Raw genomic sequence first — 26255 nt, forward strand, 5'->3', positions numbered from 1 at the left:
GTGAAATCCATAGATTAGGGGGGACAAAAATTCAGTTGACTGATTTCCTTACATGAACTGTAACTCAGTAAAATCTTTTAAATTGTTGCATGTTAAGTTTTATTTTATTATGTGCGCTAAACAAAAAAAACTAAGTATATATACATTTTCCTTAAAGTTTCTATATTTTCCTTGTCTCATCTCATCATTTGCTTAAAAACTGAAAAATTCCCCTCGCGTTTCATGACTGCAAAATGCGCGTCCCCGACAGCGGAAGTTGCAGACAGAGCCCGTGTGGTTTGGTGAACCAGTGAAAAAATATAACCGTGGTGGAGCGGAAAAAATGCTTTTACGTGGAATAAAACAGCTATATGTATGTATTTCGAGTTCTTCTTCCCCAATATTCAAAGATATTTATGTTAGTTTTGGATTACGCCGTTTCGACAAGAAAACATTTGTAACAGCTCGCTCGCAAGCTAAATTAGCTAGCTAAGCAACGTTAGCATTTCGTAAGTACCTGATAAACAGGCCAAGGTTGTTATCGAAACTGGTTAGCTAATCCTAACAACGCAGTTATCTTTTCTACCACAAACTGAGTATTAAATATGAACACAAATATAGCCATAATACCAACCTTAGTGAAAAGACTAGCCAACTAGCTGGCTGAGCTAACGTTACCAATTAACTAACGTTATTATGTTAATGTTTAACTCACTTCATGCTAACTAACTCGCAAACTTCGCTAGTAACGCTAACTATTACGCTAGTTAGTTTATTGGGGTTTCCACTATTTGAAGCCCTCACATTGAACAGAACAGACATATAACAATGTCTACATGTTACCATGCTTTAAAAAAATGTTTTCTCTTACTCTTCCATAGATCCCTCTATCTGCCGATCTCTCTTTGTGACTAGAACTGCCTGAACAGCGAGAGTGTGTGTGTGTTTCGGACCAGGGTGACTGTGTGAAGAATACACTCTGTGTTTGCGAGGCCCTGTAGGTGACTCCTCCAGACCCCAGAGTGAGGATTGTGTGTGACAATGGGGGACATCAGTGATCTGGACAGACGGATAGAACAACTTAAGCATTGTGAACTCATCAAGGAAAATGAAGTCAAAGCACTGTGTGCCAAGGCCAGGTAATTAAACACAAAGGTCATATTACTTGAACATTTTTCATACTATCTAAATCTTCATCACTAAGCCTGTCGTTTGTACGTTACTCTCCTCTACCAGAATCTCCCTGTAACACAGAGGGTGGATTCTCCAGTTACTGTGAGTATTTTCAGAATAGAAGACACCTTGGTTACTTCGTAGATCTGCCGAGACTGCCATTATTTGCACTTCCCAATATGAGCCCTTATGTTACGTGTAATGTTGGATGGCTGAATACATTAAGGTGGGAATGGGAACACTAGGCTTTAGAACACCAGTTAACTGTAAAATCTAGCTCATACTTGTTTTAACGACTTGTTTGTAGGCAATTAGAATGCGACCACTGTCACTGGTCAAAACAACATTTGATTTATACTCCGGTGGAATGTCTGTAGACCATCGTTGCAGACTGTCACTTTCCTTGTCGCACAGATGTGAAAAAAGTTCCATAGATCCCTCTTCTTATTTAGGAACAGTGGGTTAACTGCCTGTTCAGGGGCAGAATGGCAGATTTGTACCTTGTCAGCTCGGGGGTTTGAACTTGTAACCATCCGTTTACTAGTCCAACTCTCTAACCACTAGGCGACCCTGCCACCCCGTACCTTTTAACTGCGAATGAGTTACAGCTGTTTTAAAGACCGGTGGTATTTTTGTAGAATTTTATGGAATGTTCTGCAATCAGACACTTTCTTGTTTGGATACTATAGTAAATGCATATATGCACCAAAACGTATTACAAATGTGATTAAGTCATACAGAATAAAGTGCCAGGACTGTCAAGAAAATAACTTTTGTGTCCGTTTGTCTTTATTACTACAGGCCGACTCAGATTAAGTCTGAGGCCGGTAACATCAACAGTGAAGACAAACCAATCCTGTCACTCTCCTTCCACACTGAGTAGAAACCTACAGTCACTGGGTCCTGATTGTGACAGTGGAGCCCAGTTTGCACCGTAGGATCCAGAGATGGCATCAGTGAAGCTGGAAGACTGCAGTCAAACATTGGAGCTGAATGTCATCATTAAAGATGAAGAGGAGGAGAACATTAGGACAACTGTTAGTCATGGTAAGAGCAGGTTCTACCTATAAGTTATATTCATATATTAGACCTCCATAAATTATGACCAGTCTATTGCTAGGTTGAATTCTGTAATTCTGACATCACACATCCCTGAACAACTCAAGACTTCACAGCGAAGCAAAACATTTAAAACTTGTAACGCCTGCCTTTGCCCACACATTGTCTCAAGAACTTTGAAAATGTTTAATACCCTCAATCACCAAGTTAGGCATACCTCATTTCTAAATAGGCCATGGCATCATCACTGTCAATATTGAATTATGATTTGTTTGCTGCACAGAATATCAGATCTCAACAACGATTGGAGACGTGTTGAACGTAACCAGTAGACTACCACATCCTGATGATTTATATCTGATACATATATATTTAATATGTCAAGTTGTAGAAACATATCAAGGATGATCAATGGAAACAGGATGCACCTGAGCTCAATTCAAAAGTTTGGGGTCAATTAACACCAGTCTCAACGTCAACAGTGAAAAGGCGACTCCGGGATGCTGGCCTTCTAGGCAGTGTTGCAAAGGCAAGTTTTATTGCTTTTTTAATGAGCAGCACAGTTTTCAGCGGTACTACCATAAATTCAAAAGGGTTTTGTAATGATCAATTATCCTTTTAAAATTATCAACTTGGATTAGCTAACACAACATGCCATTGGGTCACAGGAGTGATGGTTGCTGATAATGGGCCTCTGTTTGCCTATGTAGATATTCCATAAAATATCTGCCGTTTCCAGCTACAATAGTCATTTACAACAATTGTAATGTCTTCACTGTATTTCTGATCAATTTTATGTTATTTTAATGGACAAACAATGTGCTTTTCTTTCAAAACAAGGACATTTCTAAGTGACCCCAAACTTTTGAACAGTAGTAGATATTTAATATTTTTTATATATCAAGTTGTAGAAACATCTCAAGGATGATCAATGGAAACAGGAAGCATCTGAACTCAATTGAGTCTCTTGTTTTTCTGTTTTAAAAATAAATACATTTGCTTTGTCATTATGGGGTATTGTGTGTAGATTGCTGAGGATATTTTTTTATTTTGTAAGGCTGTAAAAACATCCCCAGGAAAAACATGTAATCAATTTTAGAATATGGCTGTAACATAACAAAATGTGGTAAATTACTACTAATATCTACATAGGTGTATAGAAGCCCATTATCAGCAACCATCACTCCTATGATCAAAATGCATGTTGTGTTAGATAATCCAAGTTTATCATTTTAAAAGGCTAATTAATCATTACAAAACACTTTTGCAATTGTGTTAGCACAGCTGAAAACTGTGGTTCTGATTAAAGAAGCAATACAACTGGCCTTCTTTAGACTAGTTGAGTATCTGGGTCATTTGTCGGTTCGATTACAGGCTCAAAATGGCCCGAAACAAAGACCTTTCTTCTGAAAGTCATCAGTCTATTCTTGTTCTGAGAAATGAAGGCTGTTCCATGTGAGAAATTTCCAAGAAACTAGAGATCTCGTACAAAGCTGTGTACTACCCCCTTCACAGAACAGAGCAAACTGGCTTTAACCAGAATAGAAAGAGGAGTGGGAGGCCCCGGTGCACAACTGGGCAAGAGGACAAGTACATTAGTGTGTCTGGTTTGAGAAACAGACGTCTCACAAGTCCTCAACTGGCAGCTTCATTAAATAGTACCCGCAAAACACCAATCTCAATGTCAACAGTGAAGAGGCGACTCCAGGATGCTGGCCTTCTAGACACTATTCTGGTTAGAGACGTTGTTCTGTTTGCGTTTGCGTTGTTCTGTGAACAGAGTAGTACACAGCGTTGTACGAGATCTTCAGCCGTTTCCAGCTACAATAGTCATTTACAACATTAATTTCTGATCAATTTGACATTATTTGAATGGACAAAAAACATGCTATTCTTTCAAAAACAAGGACATTTGTAAGTGACCCTAATCTTTAGAATGTATTCATTTATTTCACCACTAATGGTAGTATATATATATTTTTTAACCTTTTTATTTAACTTTCTTAGCGTATTGGTTATTGTCCGGATTTTCAGAGGACTGACGTGCCCAAAGTAAATTGCATGTAATCTTCCCAAAAGCTAGGATATGAATATTATTGATAGCACTGAAGTTTCTTTAACTGTTAAAATAATGTCTGTGACTATAACAGAACTGATTTGCCAGGTGAAAACCTGAGGAAAATCCATCTGGAATGTTTATTTTCTGAGGTCACAGGTTTTTTCAGTGCTTGCCTATGGGATATACAAATAGATAGGACCCAGATTGCAGTTCCTATGGCTTCCACTAGATGTCAACAGTCTTTAAAAAGTGTTTCAGACTTGTTTTTTGAAAAATTATGAAGTATTTGTAGTTTTTCCAAGGTGTCCCCCATTTTGAAAAGTAGTCATGTTGCGCGCATCAACGAGAGTGCGCTCTTCGTTATTTATCTTCGCTATTAAACACTAGTCTCTGTCTTAAATTTGATTGTTTATTAACATATTAGAATACCTGAGGATTAATTAGAAACATCGTTTGACTTGTTTGGACGAACTTTTTAGGGTACCTTTTTGGATTCGTTTGTGTGCATGTTGAACGAGTGAATTACTGAATCAAGCGCGCCGACTAAACTGACAGTTTTGGGATATAATGAAAGACTTTATCGAACAAAACAACCATTCATTGTGTAGCTGGGACCCTTGGGATTTCAATCAGAGGAAGATCTTCAAAGGTAAGTGTTTTATTTAATTGCTGTCTGTGATTTTGTGACGCCTAGTGGTTGAAAAAGTATTTTGACGTGGGGAGCTGTCCTCAGATAATCGCATGGTATGCTTTCTCCATAAAGCCTTTTTCAAATCTGACAACGCAGTTGGATTAAAAAGAAGCTTTTAAATGATTTATTTTCATGAATGTTTAATATTCACGATTTTTGTATTTTGAATTTCGCGCTCTGCAATTTCACCAGATGTTGTCGTAGGTGTCACACTAGCGTTTGGACATGTGCCCAAACAGGTTAACTAGGCAAGTCAGTTAAGAACAAATTCTTATTTCCAATGATGGCCTAGGAACAGTGGGTTAACTGCCTTATTCAGGGGAAGAAAGAACAGATTCTTACCTTGTCAGCTCGGGGATTTGATCTTGCAACCTTTCTGTTGCTCTAACCACTACGCTACCTGTCACCCGGTATGGCCAGAAGAGGACTGGTCACCACTCTGAGCCTGGTTCCTCTCTCGGTTTCTTCCTAGGTTCCTGCTTTCTAGGGAGTTTTTTGTGGCCACTGTGCTTCTACATCTGCATCGCTTGCTCTTTGGGGATTTTAGGCTGGGTTTCTGTTATGCACTTTGACAACTACTAATGTAAAAAGTGCTTCATAAAATACATTTGATTGGCATGTATATCACACCAGCTGACTGGTTCTTCTGATGTTGTTCACACAGGAGACCATGTTCAGACATTCTCTACATCCAGAGAGCAACAGCAGGAAGATCACAGAGCTAAGAGGTCTCATCACTGCCCACATTGTGAAAAGATTTTCCCATTTCTATCAAAGCTAAAAATACACCTAAAAATACACACAGGAGAGAAGCCTTTCTCCTGCTCTGACTGTGGAAAATGCTTCAAAACATCGACGGTGCTAAAACTTCATCAGAGAACACACTCGGGAGAGAAGCCTTTCTTCTGCCCTGTCTGTGGAACGAGTTTCTCTCAACTTTCCCACTTAAAATCACATGAACGTATACATACAGGGGAGAAGCCTTACTCCTGCTCTGACTGTGGGAAATGTTTTAAAACATCAAATGACCTAAAAGCTCATCAGAGAACACACACAGGAGAGAAGCCTTTCTTCTGCCCTGACTGTGGAACTAGTTTCTGTCAAATTTCCCACTTAAAAGCACATGAACGTATACATACAGGTGAAAAGCCTTATGTCTGCTCTGACTGTGGGGTGAGTTTCTCTCATCTGGGCACCTTAAAAACACACCAACGTATACACACAGGAGAGAAGCCTTACTCCTGCTCTGACTGTGGAAAATGCTTTACAACATCAACTGATCTAAAAGTTCATCAGAGAACTCACACAGGAGAGAAGCCTTATTTCTGCTCTGACTGTGGGGCGAGTTTCTCTCATCTGGGCACCTTAAAAACACACCAACATATACACACCGGAGAGAAGCCTTACTCCTGCTCTGACTGTGGAAAGTGCTACACAACATCAACTGATCTAAAAGTTCATCAGAGAACACACACAGGAGAGAAGCCTTATTCTTGTTCTGACTGTGGAAAATGTTTTAAAACATCAAAAGAGCTAAAAGTTCACCAGAGAACACACACAGGAGAGAAGCCTTTCTTCTGCTCTGACTGTGTAAAATGTTTTAAAACATCAACTCAGCTCAAAGTTCATCAGAGAACACACACAGGAGATAAGCCTTACGTCTGCTCTGACTGGAACTAGTTTCTTGGAACTTTCCAACTTAAAATCACATGAACGTATATCTATGGATTTCATATTACTGGGCAGGGGCTCAGCCATGGGTGGGACTTGGGAGGGCATATAGGCCCACTTGGGAGCCATGCCTAGCCAATAAGAATTAGTTTTCCCCCACAAAGGTCTTGATTACAGATAGAAATACTACTCAGCCGCTCCCCCCACCACCTCAGACAATCCTGCAGGTGAAGAGGTCCTGGGCTGCCGTGGTTACATGTGATCTGCAGTTGTGAGGCCTGTTGGATGTACAGCCAAATTCTCTAAAAGGATGTTAGAGGTGGCTTATGGGAGAGAGATAAATATTGAATTCTCTCCTGCAGTCATCATGACAATTGCACATTCCCTGAACTTGGGACATCTGTGACATTATGTTGTGTGGCCTTTTAATGTCCCCCCAGCACAAGGTGCACCTGTGTAATGATAATGCTGTTTTATCAGCATCTTGATATGCCACACTTGTCAGGTGGATGGATTATCTTGACAAAGGCTGAAATGCTCACGAACAGGGATATAAACAAAGTTGTTAACAACATTTGAGAGAAAGTAGCCTTTTCTGCACATGGAACATTGCAGGAGTGTTTTAATTCAGCTCATGAACCAACACTTACATGTTTAGTTTATATTTTAGTTCAGTTTACATTGGTAGGCCAATATAATGTAACTTAACATACTAAATGGAGTGGCACGGATGTTTTTGTAATACATAATACGTTTTGCTCAGAGACCAGGTTGTCCCTCTGCAGTATTTTGTGAGAATGAGCTAGTAGACACTAATTTTAAAAATGTGTTGAACCTTTATTTAACTAGGCAAGTCCGTTAAGAACAAATTCTTATTTACAATGATGGCCTAGGAACAGTGGGTTAACTGCTTTGTTCAGAGGCAGAATAACAGACCTTGTCAGCTCGGGGATTCAATCTAGCAACCTTTTGGTTACTGGCCCGACGCTCTAACCACTATGCTACCTACCGCCCCTAACATGTATCAGATAGAGATGGTGTGATGATCACTTTTCACCATTAGTTTGGGGGGGATGATTTTACAACTGTATTTAATGATACACAGTTTATGAAATGAATACATGTTTATTAATAGTCTTTAAAACTAGATTAGTTATTTTAGTTACTGATCATGATTGTGTTGGATAACTGCATTGAAGCAAACTTTATTGATCTGCCAATGAAAAAAAAAAGTTACATGAATATGTACTGGTCAACCTCTTCGTCTCTTTAGTATTCAGTTCTTCATATTAGATCTGACAGTATGAATGGTTCTTATGGTTGTATTCAGTTCTTCATATTAGATCTGACAGTATGAATGATTCTTATGGTTGTATACAGTTCTTCATATTAGATCTGACAGTATGAATGGTTCTTATGGGCTGAGTGCCTGGAGTGTTTTTGTATGACTACAGTCAGGAGTTCTCTGACCCTGTGATGTCACCAGCACATTAAGTGCATTCATCTTAAGATTGCCAGGTGAGACAACCACATATCACAATAAATACATTTCTCTTCCTCAATGAGTTAGTGTCACATTATTATTATTTCTGTTTTGAAGGGGTGGGTGATACTCTTTAAAGATGTAGGTGTTTCAGACCATTTCGGGCAGTTGGAAAGATGCTAGTAAAGCATCAGAGGGAAGCTGGTGCCACCATTGGAGTACCAGGATAGAGAACTGCTTTGACTGGGCTGAGAGGGAGCTTGACCCCCTGTAGCAGTGGAACGGCCATGAGACCTGAGGTGGCAGAACTGAGTGCTCGGGTTGGGATCCAGGATTTGAGCCTGAAGGTAGAGATGGGGCAGTTCTTCTTGCTGCACCGTAAGTAAACACCATTGTCTTGTAGTGGATGTGAGCTTCGACTGTAAGCCAGTGGGATGTACGAAGGAGCAGGGTGACCTTAGGGATCTTTGGAAGGTTAAACACTCAGACGGACTGCAGTGTTCTCGATAAGTTCGGTGGCGACTAATCGTTCAGGGCAGGTGAGCCACCCGTTTTAAGCCACAGTTTTAGAGATAAAACAGTGAGAAAAAAATCTGTTTGCAAACAATGTTAAAAAAACATGTAATTGAGTTGTTAATAAAGCCACATACAAACATGGAATCTTTTTTTTGTTTTCTTGAGTAAAGCAGCTCCAAAATGCATGTGTTTCAGCCGAGCTCAGTGCTTTCTGTGGAGGTGGGGCAAGCCCGCAGAAAATACGGAGCTTTGCACCGTGATTGGCTCAGTGTTCTGTCATTCAGGGGGACAATACTTCACTGCCAAGTCTAAGGGTAGAACTTGAAAATTCAAGCCCCTTGGGTGCTGCAATAGAGTTACATTAAAAGTGCCAATCCAAGAAGGCTCAAGGTCATTGTCCACAGATAAAATAATGTCAAATCATGTGATATCTACAGTCGCCTTGATTGGACTGATCATGTCAACGTCACACTTTCAACATATGAGCTTGCAGTCATGTTTCAAGTCGAAAATCTACTGGCAAATCCTTTTTTAATCTTTGTCATATGAAGAGAAATTCTAGATAAAATGTATCGGTGCTCATCGGCCGTTGGACATAAACATCACACAACAAATTGCAAATTCAACAATGAGTGGTTTGGAAGGAATCAGTGGCTAACTGCAAGCATTGCAAAGCAATCATAAGCCTGCTATTCAGTGGAGTCGCTGTGTGGTCCCAAGTCTAAGATTATGGGGCTCTTTTCCTAGTTTAAAATTGTAAACATTCAACATTGGCTGTGCTGTTAATGAAGCTGACTTGTGTGAGTTCAAAACAACTGGGAACTCGGGGAAACACAAGCTATGACTGAGAAAATACGTTTTGAACTTTCATCAAACTCGGAATTGTAAATTGGGAACTCGGGCCTCTTTCTACAGCTATGACCTGAAGATCACTGACGTCATCATGATTCCTTTTTTTTCTTCGAGTTCCCAGTTGTCTTGAAAACACCATAAATCCAGAGAATGCCATAATTTGTTGACAAAGTTTGATGACAAAATATGCCCATGAAGGATTGCCGCGCCAACTTCCTGTTCGAGTGAGCACAGCACAACAAGGTGAGCCCAATAATGTCTTGTATGCTGCTGCATAAATGATGTAATATGCCATGGAGATGTGTATTCTGTAGCTAAGAAAGTAATAATAAGTGTATGTTGTGTAGTAAGATGTCAGTAGCCCATGTGCCTCACCCTAATAATTTGGTCTAGTTTCACATCTTAATTTTGCCTACTGTTCTGACTTGGTGGTTCACATGTAGCCTATAACCTGTTTTTGAGAAATGTAATCATTGAATATTGTAAGAATTTTCATTGTCTGCATATGCCCCTTTATTTATCCTATGGTTCTGACTTGGCGTTCAGGGAGAACGGCCCATGTTCTGAATTCTGTTGCAGTCCATTTCAAGAGTGCTGAACAAATAGTTATATTGATTACGTTCGTCCTAGCTCACTCATTAATGTCTTTGTCGAATTACAGATTGCCTCCTAACCGCTTGTCGTCCCCTAATGTTTGTTCATATCAATTGTCAGTAGAAACCACATTTGTTTAAGTAAGTCAGCCATGTTATTTTAAGTCAGTCAATGAGGCTGAATGAACTGTTTCGTTGCCACACAAGGCTCCGCTGATAGCCAGGTGTAGTAGTGGTAAATTGTTGAGACTGCTGTTGGTCCTAATAGTTTGTGGTCACTGTTATAGTGCAATTAATGTATTGTTTAGTGGCTTTGCTGGCATGCATGAGTCCCTATTATTATTATTTGGAACTAGTTAAGTCAGTTAAGAACAAATTCTTATTTACAATGAAGGCCTACCCCGGACGATGCTGGGCCAATTGTGCGCTTCCCTATGGGACTCCCAATCATGGCCGGATGTGATTCAGCTTGGATTCGAACCAGGGACTGTAGTGATGTCTCTTGCACTGAGATGAGGTGCCTTAGACCGCTGTGCCACTCGGGAGCCCTTAAAAGGTTTGTGTCCAAAGTGGGGCAGGAGTTTAACGGCACAAGCAGGGAGCCCAGCCAACAGAGAATTGAGAAATATTTTGGTACTCTTCTCCAGTTCTGTTCCTCACTACAAACCTGTCTCGAAGCTCGACGGACAATTTCTTCAACCTCATTGCTTGGTTTTTGCTCTGACTTGCACTGTCAACTGTGGGACCTTATAAAGACAGGTGTGATCCTTTTCCAATCATGTCCAATCATTTGTCTGTACCATACATTTGAATTTGAACAGGTGGACTCCAATCAAGTTGTAGAAACATCTCAAGGATGATCAATGGAAACAGGATGCACTTGAGCTGAATTTTGAGTCTCAGAGGAAAGGGTCTGAATATTTATGCAAATACGGTATTCATTTTTATACATTTTTTGCAAATTTATAAAAACCTTTTTTTGCTTTTTGTATAAGCCTGAAACTTAACAATATGTGGAAAAAGTCAAGGGGTCTTGTATAATGCCCTGTATATGCTTTAATCTACAATTTAAGGATCTGAAGTGGTAAACACAATGGTATAATGGAAAATGCATGTCCAATGGTTCTCTGTATTACCCACACTAAAACACCAAGGTAGAGCATTGAGGACAGAGCATGTATCTTTGCAGAACACAGGTGTTTCATCTCCACACTGGGATGATTTTAACAGTGCAACGCCACACAGCCTCATGCCTCTCAGGTAGGAGGGTACCAGAAATAAATGAATAAAAAACACAAAACTAATGAAGGAGCACACAGTCAACAACAATATGTCCCTGTTGTCAATACTTTCAACTGGCTCAGCTCTCTGTTACAGTACAGCACCACCAAATTCCATTTATTAAGTAACTGTCTGTCTTATGGAACCATAATGTAACAAATCACACTATTTTGAGAGTCCCGGATTTATATTTACTATGTTACATCTAGTCTATGAGACGAGGCTGCACCTTTAAAACCTCTAGTGACTCCCTATCCCACATGAGGTAGCGTAATCATCGACTGACACTAATTAGCATAACGCAACGGACATACATATTCCTAGAAAATATTCCTTTTCATGAAAATCACAAGTGAAATATATTGAGACACAGCTTAGCCTTTTGTTAATCACCCTGTCATGTCAGATTTTCAAAATATGCTTTACAGCCAAAGCTAGACAAGCATTTGTGTAAGTTTATCGATAGCTTAGCATAGCATTTTGTCCAGCTCGCAGCAGGTAACTTGGTCACGGAAATCAGAAAAGCAATCAAATTAAATCGTATACCTTTGATGAACTTCGGATGTTTTCACTCACGAGACTCCCAGTTAGATAGCCCATGTTCCTTTTTTACAAAAATATTATTTTTGTAGGCGAAATAGCTCTGTTTGTTCTTCACCTTTGGCTGAAAAATCGCCCGGAAATTGCAGTCACAAAACAAATCAATCAAATCAAATTTAATTTGTCACATACACATGGTTAGCAGGTGTTAGTGCGAGTGTAGCGAAATGCTTGTGCTTCTAGTTCTGACAATGCAGTAATAACCAACAAGTAATCTAGCTAACAATTCCAAAACTACTACCTTATAGACACAAGTGTAAGGGGATAAAGAATATTTACATAAAGATATATGAATGAGTAATGGTACAGAGCGGCATAGACAAGATACAGTAGATTGTATTGAGTGCAGTATATACATATGAGATGAGTATGTAAACAAAGTGGCATAGTTAAAGTGGCTAGTAATACATGTATTACATAAGGATGCAGTAGATGATATAGAGTACAGTATATACGTATACATATGAGATGAATAATGTAGGGTATGATAACATTATATTAGGTAGCATTGTTTAAAGTGGCTAGTGATATATTTTACATTTCCCATCAATTCCCATTATTAAAGTGGCTGGAGTTGAGTCAGTGTGTTGGCAGCAGCCACTCAATGTTAGTGGTGGCTGTTTAACAGTCTGATGGCCTTGAGATAGAAGCTGTTTTTCAGTCTCTCGGTCCCAGCTTTGATGCACCTGTACTGACCTCGCCTTCTGGATGATAGCGGGGTGAACAGGCAGTGGCTCTGGGGGTTGCTGTCCTTGATGATCTTTATGGCCTTCCTGTGACATCGGGTGGTGTAGGTGTCCTGGAGGGCAGGTAGTTTGCCCCCGGTGATACGTTGTGCAGACCTCACTACCCTCTGGAGAGCCTTACGGTTGAGGGCGGAGCAGTTGCCGTACCAGGCGGTGATACAGCCCGACAGGATGCTCTCGATTGTGCATCTGTAGAAGTTTGTGAGTGCTTTTGGTGACAAGCCGGATTTATTCAGCCTCCTGAGGTTGAAGAGGCTTCTTCACGATGCTGTCTGTGTGGGTGGACCAATTCAGTTTGTCTGTGATGTGTACGCCGAGGAACTTAAAACTTACTACCCTCTCCACTACTGTTCCATCGATGTGGATAGGGGGGTGTTCCCTCTGCTGTTTCCTGAACACTGAAAAATATTCCAAATTAGCTTCATAATATCAACAGAAACATGGCAAACGTTGTTTATAATCAATCCTCAAGGTGTTTTTAAAATATCTATTCGATAATATATCCACCGAGACAATTGGTTTTTCAGTAGGACCGATTGGAATAATGGCTACCTCTGTATTTTACTCGAGAATCACTCTGGGAGCATCAGGTGACCACTTGCGCAATGTAGCCGCTTACGGGTATTCTTCAACATGAATGCGTAAAACTACTTTACAATGTTGTAGACACCTTGGGGAATACAGAGAAAAAGTAATCTGGTTGATAGCCCATTCACTGCTCAATAGGGACGCATTGGAACGCAGAGCTTTCAAAACATGAGGCACTACTGGATTGGATTTTTCTTAGGCTTTCGCCTGCAATATCGGTTCTGTTATACTCACAGACAATATTTTTACAGTTTTGGAAACTTTAGAGTGTTTTATATCCTAAGCTGTCAATTATATGCATATTCTAGCATCTTGTCCTGACAAAATAGGAACGTTATTTTTTCCAAAAATGAAAATACTGCCCCCAAGTCACAAAAGGCACCTTTAACCTACATTATAAACACGCAGATCAAGAGGTGTGTTTTCCCTTCAGCATCTGCATGTGACATAAACTCACCCACCTCACATCATGAATCTAAAATAGTTATCTTTAGCTGTGAGTGATGGGAAAAAATCTGACTCCAGGGCAGTTACTTGAATAATTCAAAGATGTTTTATTTACAAACTTGATGACTAAATTGTCTTTTTTTTTTGACTTCACTATGGGACCGTTAGGGGGAATTGGGCCGTGCTTCAGCTGAACTGCAGTACCGAAAATGTCCTCTGAACACAGTGGAAAGCATGGGTATAGACTGGAAGCCTGGCCCCTTGATCCGAGACGTGTGCAATTGCAGACCGCAATTAGGGGCGTTCTCTCGTATCGGGTGTTTTCATGATATCTAGTTTACACCAATTGATGCTCCCCATTGGTCCATTACCGTTTCTTTTGCGTTGGGACAACACTTGTTGAAAATTGTAGATAAGCCTAACACTTTTCCTAACCTTAACCTCAGTCTCCTAACCTGCCATGCTAATTCACCGAACTGCCACTTTAATATTCCTATCCTGTTATGTATGCTATGTGCCTAGTTAAATAAATACTTTAAAAAAATGTTTACAAATAGTCTCCATCAGTTTCATAACACCGAAACTGACCAATGTCATGTATCCATTTGTATTTTTCAGGGAACATCCACATCAAGAAGCTGTACAGTAGTTCTCCTACTGGGAGGCGCGGGAAATAGTTTAAAGAGCGATTGGTGCTGAGGAAGCTATGGCAGGGGATGCCCCCACAGCCTGTTGAGATTCATAATGTCGTTTACCAGTTGAAGAATACCGAATGTAAATATTAATTGTTCGTGCGGCTGAAAGGTTTTTGGGAGTTCAGAAATTAACATTGGAAGCATTGCAGGCAGTGGTGGGAAAAGTACCCAATTTTCATACTTGAGTTAAAGTAAAGATACTTGAGTCCTTTCCTATCAAGGTAAAAGTGAAATCCACCCAGTAAAATACTACTTGAGTAAAAGTCTAAAAGTATTTAGTTTAACATATACATAAGTATCAAAAGTAAATGTAATTGCTAAAACATACTTAAGTATCAAAAGTAAAATTATAAATCATTTCAAATTCGTTATATATTAAGCAAACGATTTTCTTGTAGTTTACATGTACGGATTGTCAGGGGCACACTCCAACACTCAGGGTGCATTTCTAAATTCGCTCTGGCAATTTACTCCGACTTCAGAGCACTCACACAAGCATCCAGATAAAATAAAATATATTTAATGAAACAAAACCCGAAGATGTTAACATCATTCAGCTGCTGAAGCTGCCTACCTAACATCAACAGGCAGCACCAGTAGCGCAACAATTAAAAACAGACACCAAAAGTAAAGTTCCTGGCGATCATAGCGATCTGACACCCCCCTTCTGTCTGAACTTGGAATATTCCTGTCCGCGGGCTTTGGCCTCTGACCCTCAGCCTGGTTGTTGTTCTGCGTTGTGTACTGATAGAGTTGTGTTAATTCGAATAAGGTATCAAGATAAATATGACACTGAGTCACCGATTGTATGCTATGTATTTTTTATTAGCTATCGTTGATTGTTGTCGTAGGAGTTGGTACCAGCCCCCGGGCGCTCCAGTTGATAGATGTAACTGTTGCTGTGTCGAGTATCTATGCGCTCATTCCCTAGATACCGTTATCACATATCTGGTTTCTGTTATTGTTAAGTTTGAGTTCTAACAAAAAACAGTCTGTGGTTTGCTCCACGACGTTCTGTATGTGTCAGTTTAATTTTTTTATTCTGTATTTTTCCATCATGAGAAAGGCCTATGGCCCTGAAACTGTTAACAATGTTAACAATTGGGGCGGCAGGGTTGCCTAGTGGCTAGCGCATTGGACTAGTAACCGGAAGGTTGCAAGTTCAAACCCCCGAGCTGACAAGGTACAAATCTGTCGTTCTGCCCCTGAACAGGCAGTTAACCCACTGTTCCTAGGCCGTCATTGAAAATAAGATTTTGTTCTTAACTGACTTGCCTAGTAAAATAAAAATAAATAAAAAAGTCAGCAATGTTGCATAACACATACATACATCCACACAAGCCAATAGCAGATAATATTCAATCACATATATGGTAACGGTCTATAGTGCATAACACAGAATCCTCATAGTTTGATGGAATAAACATTTTAATTAAATTGTTGCCTGTAGCACAGTTAAAGTCACCAATGGGATGTTTTTATTTATCTATTTTTGTATTTTGTTTTGAAGTCGTTGTTTCCGCAATTGACATGTATTTCTTTTAACAGTTTACTAACCGTACAGTAGGTGGCGGCAGACACGTTATATTTGTGTAAGTACACCAGAGAAAAAGTTGACGTCGCATTTGGGATCAGGAAGTTCCGGGAAGAAAACAACAGAACTGTGTTATGTCGATAGTGGTTGTGTCCGTTTCAAATGTATTATTGTAGGTATGTAAATAGCACGTTTACAGTTTCTAATGTCGAAAGAATATATCCTTTGCTAGGTAACAAATCCGTCAAACTATTATCACGTTTGGTAAAGGTTTTAATTGTATGTGTTATTTTGGGGTCAAACCGAGTGAGTGAAGAACGTGATTTAAAACGATTTTTCAAGTCACTAAGCTAGACTTTAGGTTTGTCTTGAGTGTATGTACATAATTTCGTCAAAGTCCACTTTGAGTTCGTTTTTACATGTTCTTGGTTTTGTGTAAAATGATGCTTATGAGCTGGTAAATAGCCTCGTCCGAACCATCCTGATCTCGCGAGTTTACATACACTTTTTCGTTCATGTCAGATCGCGAGATCTGGATGGTTCGGACAAGGCTCGTCAAATGGCATTCTTCAACGGTTTTCGTCGTCTTTCTTGAAGTTTGCTCGTGGTGAAATGGCGACAAGAGGGTGTGTGAATAAGTGTCAAAATAGAGGGAAGCAAACTGAAGTTATCCTTCACCATTTGGAGAGAGGCCAACTGCATGGAATGGCGTCGATGAATGCGGATGAATCTGAGCACGTATCAAATTCATTCCATGGATGACCAAGTGTCTGTGGGTTTTCGCTCCACCCTTGTACTTGATTAATGAATTAAGGTCACTAAATAGTGAGGAACTCACCTCAATTGATTGTCTATGTTTTCATTGAAAGAAAAAAAACGCAGACTCGGCCCTCAATGGAATGAGTTTGACACCCCTGAAACAATGGAAATGGAGAGAGAGTTTGTGAAGCAACAGCTGTGCTGGAATGCGATCAGTGTGGGGACAGTTCTAATGATAAGGAGTGGGAGGATGAGGGCCTAGTATGTGAATGGTCTGTTGTGGGAAGACATAGGAAGAACAGATATAATGATACTTGAAGCAGAGGCGCATGTAGTATAGAATCTCCAGAGGCCCAAGGTAGGGAGCTCGATTAATAATGTGTCCGGAGTGGAAAGTTGGGATGTTGTTTGAGGAGACCACAGGGCCTCATTCACACCCTGATTAACCAAGGCCATAAAAAGAGGTGAAGTTAAACATGGCCGCATCCGTGTAAATTATCACTTGTTCTGAACTAGCCTACCTGGTTAAATAAAGGTGAAATAAAAAATAAATAGTAGATTGTTAATATCGTGTACTGGTCAGGTTCAGCAAGGTAAGATTCTTCAAAAGGAATATTATAATGGGACAAAGCTCAGAAGCCATGACCCTGGAGCTGATGCTACATTGAAGGGAGTAATAATCTCTCTTAATAAGGTCCCAATATCTATGTCCATGGATGATATTGTTAAAGAACATATGAAGGGAGACAGAGTGGTTGAAGCCTAAAGGTTGATCAGTAGGAAAGAGGGTTAACAAAGTGAGAGCTTATCAGTGCTGTTGAGGTGTTAGAAGGTTTTGTCTGGAAAAGTACAGAATAGGATTCATTAGCTTCAATGTCAGAGAATTTGACCCAGCCTCATCAATCAACCAATCAAATGTATTTATAAAGCCCTTCTTACATCAGCTGATGTCACAAAGTGCTGTACAGAAACCCAGCCTAAAACGCCAAACAGTAAGCAATGCAGGTGTAGAAGCACAGTGGCTAGGAAAAACTCCCAAGAAAGGCCAGAACCTAGGAAGAATCCTCGAGAAAAGGGAGGTGGCCAGTCCTCTTCTGGCTGTGCTGGGTGGAGATTATAACAGAACATGGCCAAGATGTTCAAATGTTCATAAATGACCAGCAGGGTCAAATAATAGTAATAACAGTGGTTGTCGAGGGTGCAACAGGTCAGCACCTCAGGAGTAAATGTCAGTTGGCTTATCATAGCCGCTCATTGAGAGTATCTCTACCGCTCCTGCTGTCTCTAGAGAGTTGAAAACAGCAGGTCTGGGACAGGTAGCATGTCCGGTGAACAGGTCAGGGTTCCATAGCAGAACAGTTGAAACTGGATCAGCAACAGTGAATCATCACAGTGGTTTTAAATGCTGAAGAATGGAACATGTAGCTGTTGAGTGAAAAGATGTGCCAAGTTTGGTGGGGAACATGATTACAGTGAATGTTGGAGCAATGTGACTGTTAAGTGTTGCAATTGTGTGAAGGACACAGAGCAGCATTTGGTGGATGCCAGGTGCAGAGAGATGCTCAGAGATATAGAATCTGTCATGATGTATCATATGCAGAGGCTGTAAGACAGACTGGTGGAACTACAGTGTAGACCGATGGAGCTTCCATGGCTGGTCCCGTAGTAAGAGGACCAACTGTCAGACTGATGGAGCTTCCATGGCTGGTCCCGTAGTAAGAGGACCTACTGTCAGACTGATGGAGCTTCCATGGCTGGTCCCGTAGTAAGAGGACCTACTGTCAGACTGATGGAGCTTCCATGGTTGGTCCCGTAGTAAGAGGACCTACTGTCACACAGATGGAGCTTCCATGGCTGGTCCCGTAGTAAGAGGACCTACTGTCAGACTGATGGAGCTTCCATGGCTGGTCCAGTTGTAAGAGAACCTACTGTCAGAACTGGTCTTTCTACTAGTCATGACATGGTTTCGAGGCCTGTTCAAAAATCTTGCGTTCATAAATGCACTGTGGCAAAGGATACTTTAATATTGAATAATATGTACTTCATAGCTTTCATTGGTGAGGTTATCAACAACTTGCATTGTGTAAAACAGAAATACCAGGTTGAAAGTTATCTTGTAAATTGCAGCAGTTGTTGGGGGTAACAGATGTTACTGTCGGTATGGTTTTTGATAAGCTGGATAACCTGGGGTGGATTGTCTCAGCATGATATAAACCCCAATGTTTGCAAACACAGAAAGGGATCTATTGATATAGTTTATTATTTGGGGAAGGGGAGGGTGTGGTAGAAGTTAATTAGGGATTTCTTGTTTTATTTTCTTAGTACAGAATTAGACAGACCTGCACCTTAAACGTTTGTTTTTGCGGACCGCCATGATACCATAGGAGATCTGCATCAACGGACTTCAGTGCAGGTAGTGCCTCATCAGAGAGAGAACATTTCAGTTGCTCTACAGTTCTGAAGCTGAATGTGATGATGATCAGTTCTTTACATGTTTACTAATTTTCAGACACATTCAGTTGTTTCAATCTTTATCTATAATTCAGGGTTTTCACACGGGGCTTCAAGTAAATAAATATTAGTGCCTGAAAAAGTCCTTGAATTTGACTTGCCACTGTACGACCCCTGATAATTCTTAATATGGTGTGAATGGGAAATACATTTGGTTTTTGTGAGTGAAATAATATAGGGAAGACAAGGTTATAGAACAGTAAAATAGTACATAAAATAGTACATAGTGCTGCCTGAAACATACTGCGATCTTGTACTAAATGGTTTTTGAGTCATTTCTACTACTATGTGAATTTAGGAAATCTACTATAGATTAAGTGCACTTATGTTGTGCAATTTAAAATGTGTCTAATGTGAATGAATGTTTTGTCAAGGATTACCTACCGGATCTACTGAAATTAGATAATTGAACAAGAAAGTATTTTTACAGAATAGAGTGCCAGAACTGTCAAGAAAATAACTTTTTTGTCTATTTGTCTTTATTACTACAGGCCGACTCAGATTAAGTCTGCGGCCGGTAACATCAACAGTGAGGACAAACCCAGCCTGCCTCTCTCCTTCCACACTGAGTCCAAACCTACAGTCACTGGGTCCTGATTGTGACAGTGGAGCCCAGTTTGCTCTGCAGGATCCAGAGATGGCATCAGTGAAGCTGGAAGACTGCAGTCAAACACTGGAGCTGAATGTCAACATTAAAGATGAAGAAGAGGAGGAGAAGATTAGGACAACTGTTAGTCACGGTAAGAGCTGGTTCTATCTATAAGTTATCTTCATATATTAGACCTCTATAAGTTATGACCAGTCTATTGCTCGGTTGAATTCTGTAATTCTGACATCATACATCCCTGAACAACTGAAGACTTCACAGCGAAGCAAAAACTATTTAAACTTGTAACGCCTGCCTTTGCCCACACATTGTCTCAAGAACGTTGAAAATGTTTAATACCCTCAATCACTAAGTTAGGCATACCTCATTTCAAAATAGGCCATGGCATCATCACTGTCAATATTGAATGATAATTATTCACGTTTTACCAGTGAAATGACTAAGCTGCGTCTGCATGCCAATCGTTTGATCTCAATCAATTTCATGGGAATATGCATTTAAATCTTCTTGGATTACTGTTTGGTGAGCAAATTAGAGCAGATGGTGTTAAATTATTTTGACTTCCTGTATTTTGTTTTCATCAAAGCACATTCTGCCTAATTGCGCAATGTTGAGTTTGGGACGATTCAGCAAACCATCCTAAAATCTTGTAGGAAATTAGTTTTTTGTTTGTTTGTTGTAACAGTAATGTTATGCTATAATATTTGGTGATGTTGACTACTAATTAATCATTAGGTGATCGTCCAAGACATTGATCTAACTTTACTAAACAAACACCATTGTGGCGGCTCATCACTTGCAGCACTACACCCCTGCAGTCTGCTGCACCGAACTAGCGATTGATGCTCACCTAGCCTACTCTTTTGTCTCACAACATTTGGTGATGCAGAAATGAGAGAACATGTTGTTTTTATGACAATCTGGTAATATTTGGCCAAGGAAACATTTCTGGTTGGTGTCAAGGAATGTCACACAGGGAGACTTTTTAAAACGGGATTGAGAGAAGTAGCAGCTAATGCTCATAAAGAGCCTAACTATTATTATTATTTACCTTTATTTAACTAGGCAACGATTGGAGAAGTGTTGAACATAACCAGTGGACTGTCACATCCTGATGATCTATATCTGATACATATATATTTAATATTTTTATATATCAAGTTGTCGAAACATCTCAATGATGATCAATGGAAACAGGATGCACCTGATCTCAATTCAAAAGTTTGGGGTCACTTAATCTACCCATGGTGTCCGATTTAAAAAGTGATTTACAGCGAAAACACAACATATGATTATGTTAGGTCAAAGCCAAGTCAAAAAAACACAACCATTTTTCCATTACAGTCTGTAGAAACAAATCAAATGATGTATGCAATCAAACATAAATCATCAATACGTTTCCAACCGGAGAATTTCATTGTCTGAAGAAAAGCAAGAGCTAACTCTGTCGGGAGCAAGTGTCATGAGACCGAGGCTCTCTGCCAGACCACTTTCTCAAAGAGCTCTCATGAGCCCCTCCTTTATAGTAGAATCCTCAAAGCAGTTTCTAAAGACGGTGACATCTAGTGGAAGCCCTAGGAAGTGCAACCTCATCCATATCTCACTGTGAATTCAATAGGCACTGTTTTGAAAATCAATTTCTCACCTCCTGTTTGATTTCTTCTCAGGTTTTTGCCTGCCATATGAGTTATGTTATACTCACAGACATCATTCAAACAGTTTTAGAAACTTCAGAGTGTTTCCTATCCAATACTAATAATAATATGCATATATTAGCATCTGTGGTGTTGAGTTTGGGACAGTTTTCAGGTGTGCTAACATAATTGTAAAAGTGTTTTTTCATGATAAACTTGGATTAGCTAACACAACATGCCATTGGATCACAGGAGTGATGGTTGCTGATAATGGGCCTCTGTACACCTTTGTAGATATTCCATAAAATATCTGCCATTTCCAGCTACAATAGTCATTTACAACAATAACAATGTCTACACTGTATTTCTGATCAATTTGGTGTTATTTTAATTGACAAACAATGTGCTTTTCTTTGAAAACAAGGACATTTCTAAGTGACCCCAAACTTTTGAACAGTAGTATATATTTCATATGTTGTATAGATCAAGTTGTAGAAACATCTCAAGGATGATCAATGGAAAAAGGATGCATCTGAACTCAATTTTGAGTCTGTCTTGTTCTTCTGTTTTTAAATTTTTTTATAAATTTGCAAAAATCTCTAAACCTGTTTTAGCTTTGTCATTATGAGGGTGTGTAGATTGCTGAGGATATTTTTTTATTTAATTTTAGAACAAGGCTGTAACATAACAAAATGTGGAAAAAGTCAAGGGGTCTGAATGCTTTCCGAGGGCACTGTCAGACCCCTTCCCATTTTTCCCATTTTGGTACGTTACAGCTTTATTGTAAGATTGATTACATGTTTTTCCTCATCAATCTACACACAATACCCAATAATAACAAAGCGAATACAGGTTTTCAGAAATTCTTGCAAATGGAAAAAAAAATTACAATTGCTTATTTATGTTTTTACGTTTTCAGACCCTTTGCTATGAGATTATCCTTGAGATGTTTCTACAACTTGATTGGAGTCCACCTGTGGTAAATTCAATTGATTGGACATGATTTGGACAGGCGCACTGTCTATGTAAGGTCCCACAGTTGACAGTGCATGTCAGAGTAAAAAACTCCTGTGATCCAATGGCATGTTGTGTTAGCTAATCCAAGTTTATCATTTTAAAGGGCTAATTGATCATTACAAACCCCTTTTGCAATTATGTTAGCACAGCTGAAAACTGTGGTGCTGATTAAAGAAGCAATAAAACATTCCTTTTTTAGACGATTTGAGTATCTGAGTCATTTGTGGGTTCGATTACAGGCTCAAAATGGCCAGAAACAAAGACCTTTCTTCTGAAAGTCATCAGTCTATTCTTGTTCTGAGAAATGAAGGCTATTCCATGTGAGAAATTTCCAAGAAACTGAAGATATCGTGCAGTTCTGTGGACTACTCCCTTCACAGAACAGTGCAAACTGGCTCTAACCAGAATAGAAAGAGCAGTTTGAGGCCCCGGTGCACAACTGGGCAAGAGGACAAGTATTTCAGAGTGTCTAGAGAAACAGACGTCTCACAAGTCCTCAACTGGCAGCTTCATTAAATAGTACCCGAAAAACACCAATCTCAATGTCAACAGTGAAGAGGCGACTCCGGGATGCTGACCTTCTAGACACTATTCTGGTTAGAGACTGTTTGCGCTGTTCTGTGAAGAGAGTAGTACACAGCATTGTACGATATCTTCAGCCGTTTCCAGCTACAATAGTCATTTACAATATTAACAATGTCTACACTGTATTTCTGATCACTTTGATTGGACAAAAAATGTGCTATTCTTTCAAAAACATGGACATTTGTAACTTTAGAATTTATTCATTTATTTCACCACTAATCGTAGTGTATTTAAAAAATATATATGTTTATTTAACTTTCTTATTTAACTTTCTTATTTAACTTTCTTTCTTATTTAACTTTCTTAGCATACTGGTTATTGTCCGGAATTTCCGATGACTGACGTGCCCAAAGTAAACTGCCCAGAAGCTAGGATATGCATATACTTGATAGCATTGGATAGAAAACACTCTGACGTTTCTAAAACTGTTAAAATAATGTCTGTGGGTATAACAGAACTGATATGGCAGGCGAAAACCTTGAGGAAAATCCATCTGGAATATTTATTTTTTGAGGTCACCGGTTTTTTCAATGCTTGCCTATGGGATATACAAATAGATAGGACCCAGATTGCAGTTCATATGGCCTTCCACTAGATGTCAACAGTCTTTAGAAAGGGTTTCATGCTTGTTTTTTGAAAAATTAGTATTTGTAGTTTTTCCAAGATGTCCCCCATTTCGAAAAGTAGTCATGTTGCGCGCATCAACGAGAGTGCGCTCTTCTTATTTATCTTTGCTATTGAACACACTATTCTCAGTCTTAAATATTATTGTTTATTTACATATTAGAATACCTGAAGATGAATTAGAAACGTTGTTTGACTTTTTTGGACGATCTTTACCGGTAACTTTTAGGATTCATTTGTGTGCATGTTGAACAAGTGACCTACTGAATCAAGCGCGCCATCTAAACTGATTTTTTTGGGATATAATGAAGGACATTATCGAACAAAACGACCATTCATTGTGTAGCTGGGGCCCTTGGGATTGCAATCAGAGGAAGATCTTCAGAGGTAAGTGATTTTTTAAATTGCTGTCTGTGATTTTGTCACGCCTGTGCTGGTTGAAAAAGTATTTTGATGTGGGGAGCTGTCCTCAGATAATCGCGTGGTATGCTTTCTCCGTAAAGCCTTTTTCAAATTTGACAACGCAATTGGATTAATAAGAATCTTTTAAATGATGTAAGACACTTGAATTTTTAATATTCCGATTTTTATATTTTGAATTTCGCGCTCTGCAATTTCACCGGATGTTGTCGTAGGTGTCCTGCTAGCGTTTGGACATAGGCAAGTCAGTTAAGAACAAATTCTTATTTTCAATGACGGCCTCGGAACATTGGGTTAACTGCCTTGTTCAGGGGCAGAATGACAGATTTTTACCTTGTCAGCTCGGGATTCGATCTTGCAACCTTTCAGTTGCTCAAACCACTCTGTCCCCCGGTATGGCCAGAAGAGGACTGGTCACCACTCTGAGCCTGGTTCCTCTCTCGGTTTCTTCCTGCTTTCTAGGGAGTTTTTTTGTGGCCACTGTGCTTCTACATCTGCATTGCTTGCTCTTTGGGGATTTTAGGCTGTGTTTCTGTTAATTAACCTCTCTGGGACCGTTTGTTACGCAAGCGTCCCACCTTTCAACTGCCAGTGAAACTGCAGTGTGCCATATTCAAAACAACAGAAATCCCATAATTAATATTCCTCAAACATACAAGTATTTTACACCATTTTAAAGATAAAATTCTCGTTAATCCAACCACAGTGTCCGATTTCAAAAACGCTTTTCGGCAAAAGCAGAACATATCGTTATGTTAGGTCAGAGCCAAGTCACAGAAAGCATTCAGCCATTTTCCAACCAAAGAGTGGAGTCACAAAAAGCAGAAATATCGATAAAATTAATCATCTTCCTTTGATGATCTTCATCAGATGACACTCCTCGGACATCATGTCACACAATACATGTATGTTTTGTTCGGTAAAGTTCATATTTATATCCAAAAATCTGAGTTTACATAGAGCGTTACGTTCAGTAGTTCCAAAACATCCAGTGATTTTTGCAGCAAGCCACATCAATTACAGAAATGCTCATAATAAATGTTGATGAAAATACAATAATTATGCACGGAATTATTGCTACACTTCTCCTTAATGCAACCGCTGTGTCCGATTTCAAAAAAACTTTACCAAAAAAGCATAATGTGAGTACGGCGCTCAGACAACAAAATCAAGCCAAACAAATTTCCGCCATGTTGGAGTCAAGAGATGTCAGAATAACATGATAAATATTCACTTACCTTTGATGATCTTCATCAGAATGCACTCCCAGGAATCCCAGGTCCACAATAAGTGCTTGTTCTGTTTGATATTGTACATCATTTATTTCAAAATAGCTCCTTTTGTTGGCGCGTTCAGTACACATTCTAAGCTCACCAAGCACGTTCACTAGTTTCAGACGAAAAGTCAAAAAAAGTTCCGTTACAGTCCGTAGCAACATGTGAAACGATGTTTAGAATCAATCTTTAGGGTGTTTTTAACATGAATTTTCATTAATGTTCCAACCGGACAATTCCTTTGTCTGTACAAATGAAGTGGAACGTAGCTACCTTTCACGTGAGCACGCCAGACCAAGGCTGTGGCACTCTGCCAGACCACTCACTCATAGAGCCCTTATGAGCCCCTCCTTTAGAGTAGAATCCTCAAAACAGGTTCTAAATACTGTTGACATCTAGTGGAAGCCTTGGGAAGTTAAATATAACTAACATCACACGGTATCTTCAATAGGAGCTGAGTTGAATAACTACAAACCTCAGATTTCCCACTTCCTGGTAGGATTTTTCTCCGGATTTTGCCTGCCATATGAGCTCTGTTATACTCACAGACATCATTCAAACAGTTTTAGAAACTTCAGATTGTTTTCTATCCAAATGTTCTATTTATATGCATATTCTAGCTTTTTCGGCTGAGTAGCAGGCAGCTTAATTTGGGCACGTTTTTCATCCAAGCTACCCAATACTGCCCCCTACCCCAAATAAGTTAACTTCACTAGGGAAGGGAGCAGCATTTGGATTTTTGGATGAAAAGCGTGCCCAAATTAAACTGCCTGCTACTTGGGCCCATAAGCTAGGATATGCATATAATTACTCGATTTGGATAGAAAACACTGTTAAAATAATGTTAAAATAATGTC

The 26255-nt window shown here is 39.5% G+C and overlaps 1 protein-coding gene across 6 annotated transcripts in view; it reads left to right on the forward strand.

The window, feature by feature from the left end:
- The first annotated feature begins 249 nt into the window (after window positions 1-249).
- LOC135543192 (gastrula zinc finger protein XlCGF17.1-like) overlaps window positions 250-26255 on the forward strand; it is a 32855-nt gene continuing 6849 nt past the window's right edge. Inside the window, exons 1-5 of one of the 6 annotated variants that reach the window (XM_064970288.1) lie at window positions 250-352; window positions 861-1118; window positions 1216-1254; window positions 1954-2199; window positions 19729-19977. In XM_064970288.1, coding sequence (XP_064826360.1) covers window positions 2100-2199; window positions 19729-19977 — 349 coding nt within the window. In that variant the 5' untranslated portion in view covers window positions 250-352; window positions 861-1118; window positions 1216-1254; window positions 1954-2099. Of the gene's footprint in view, window positions 353-860; window positions 1119-1215; window positions 1255-1953; window positions 2200-5625; window positions 8198-16051; window positions 16144-19041; window positions 19140-19728; window positions 19978-26255 lie in introns of those variants that run through there. The other 5 variants (XM_064970294.1, XM_064970293.1, XM_064970289.1 and 2 more) reach the window with 5 other exon arrangements.

This window comes from Oncorhynchus masou, chromosome 7 (genome assembly GCF_036934945.1).
Source record: "Oncorhynchus masou masou isolate Uvic2021 chromosome 7, UVic_Omas_1.1, whole genome shotgun sequence".
NCBI classification, from domain to species: domain Eukaryota; kingdom Metazoa; phylum Chordata; class Actinopteri; order Salmoniformes; family Salmonidae; genus Oncorhynchus; species Oncorhynchus masou.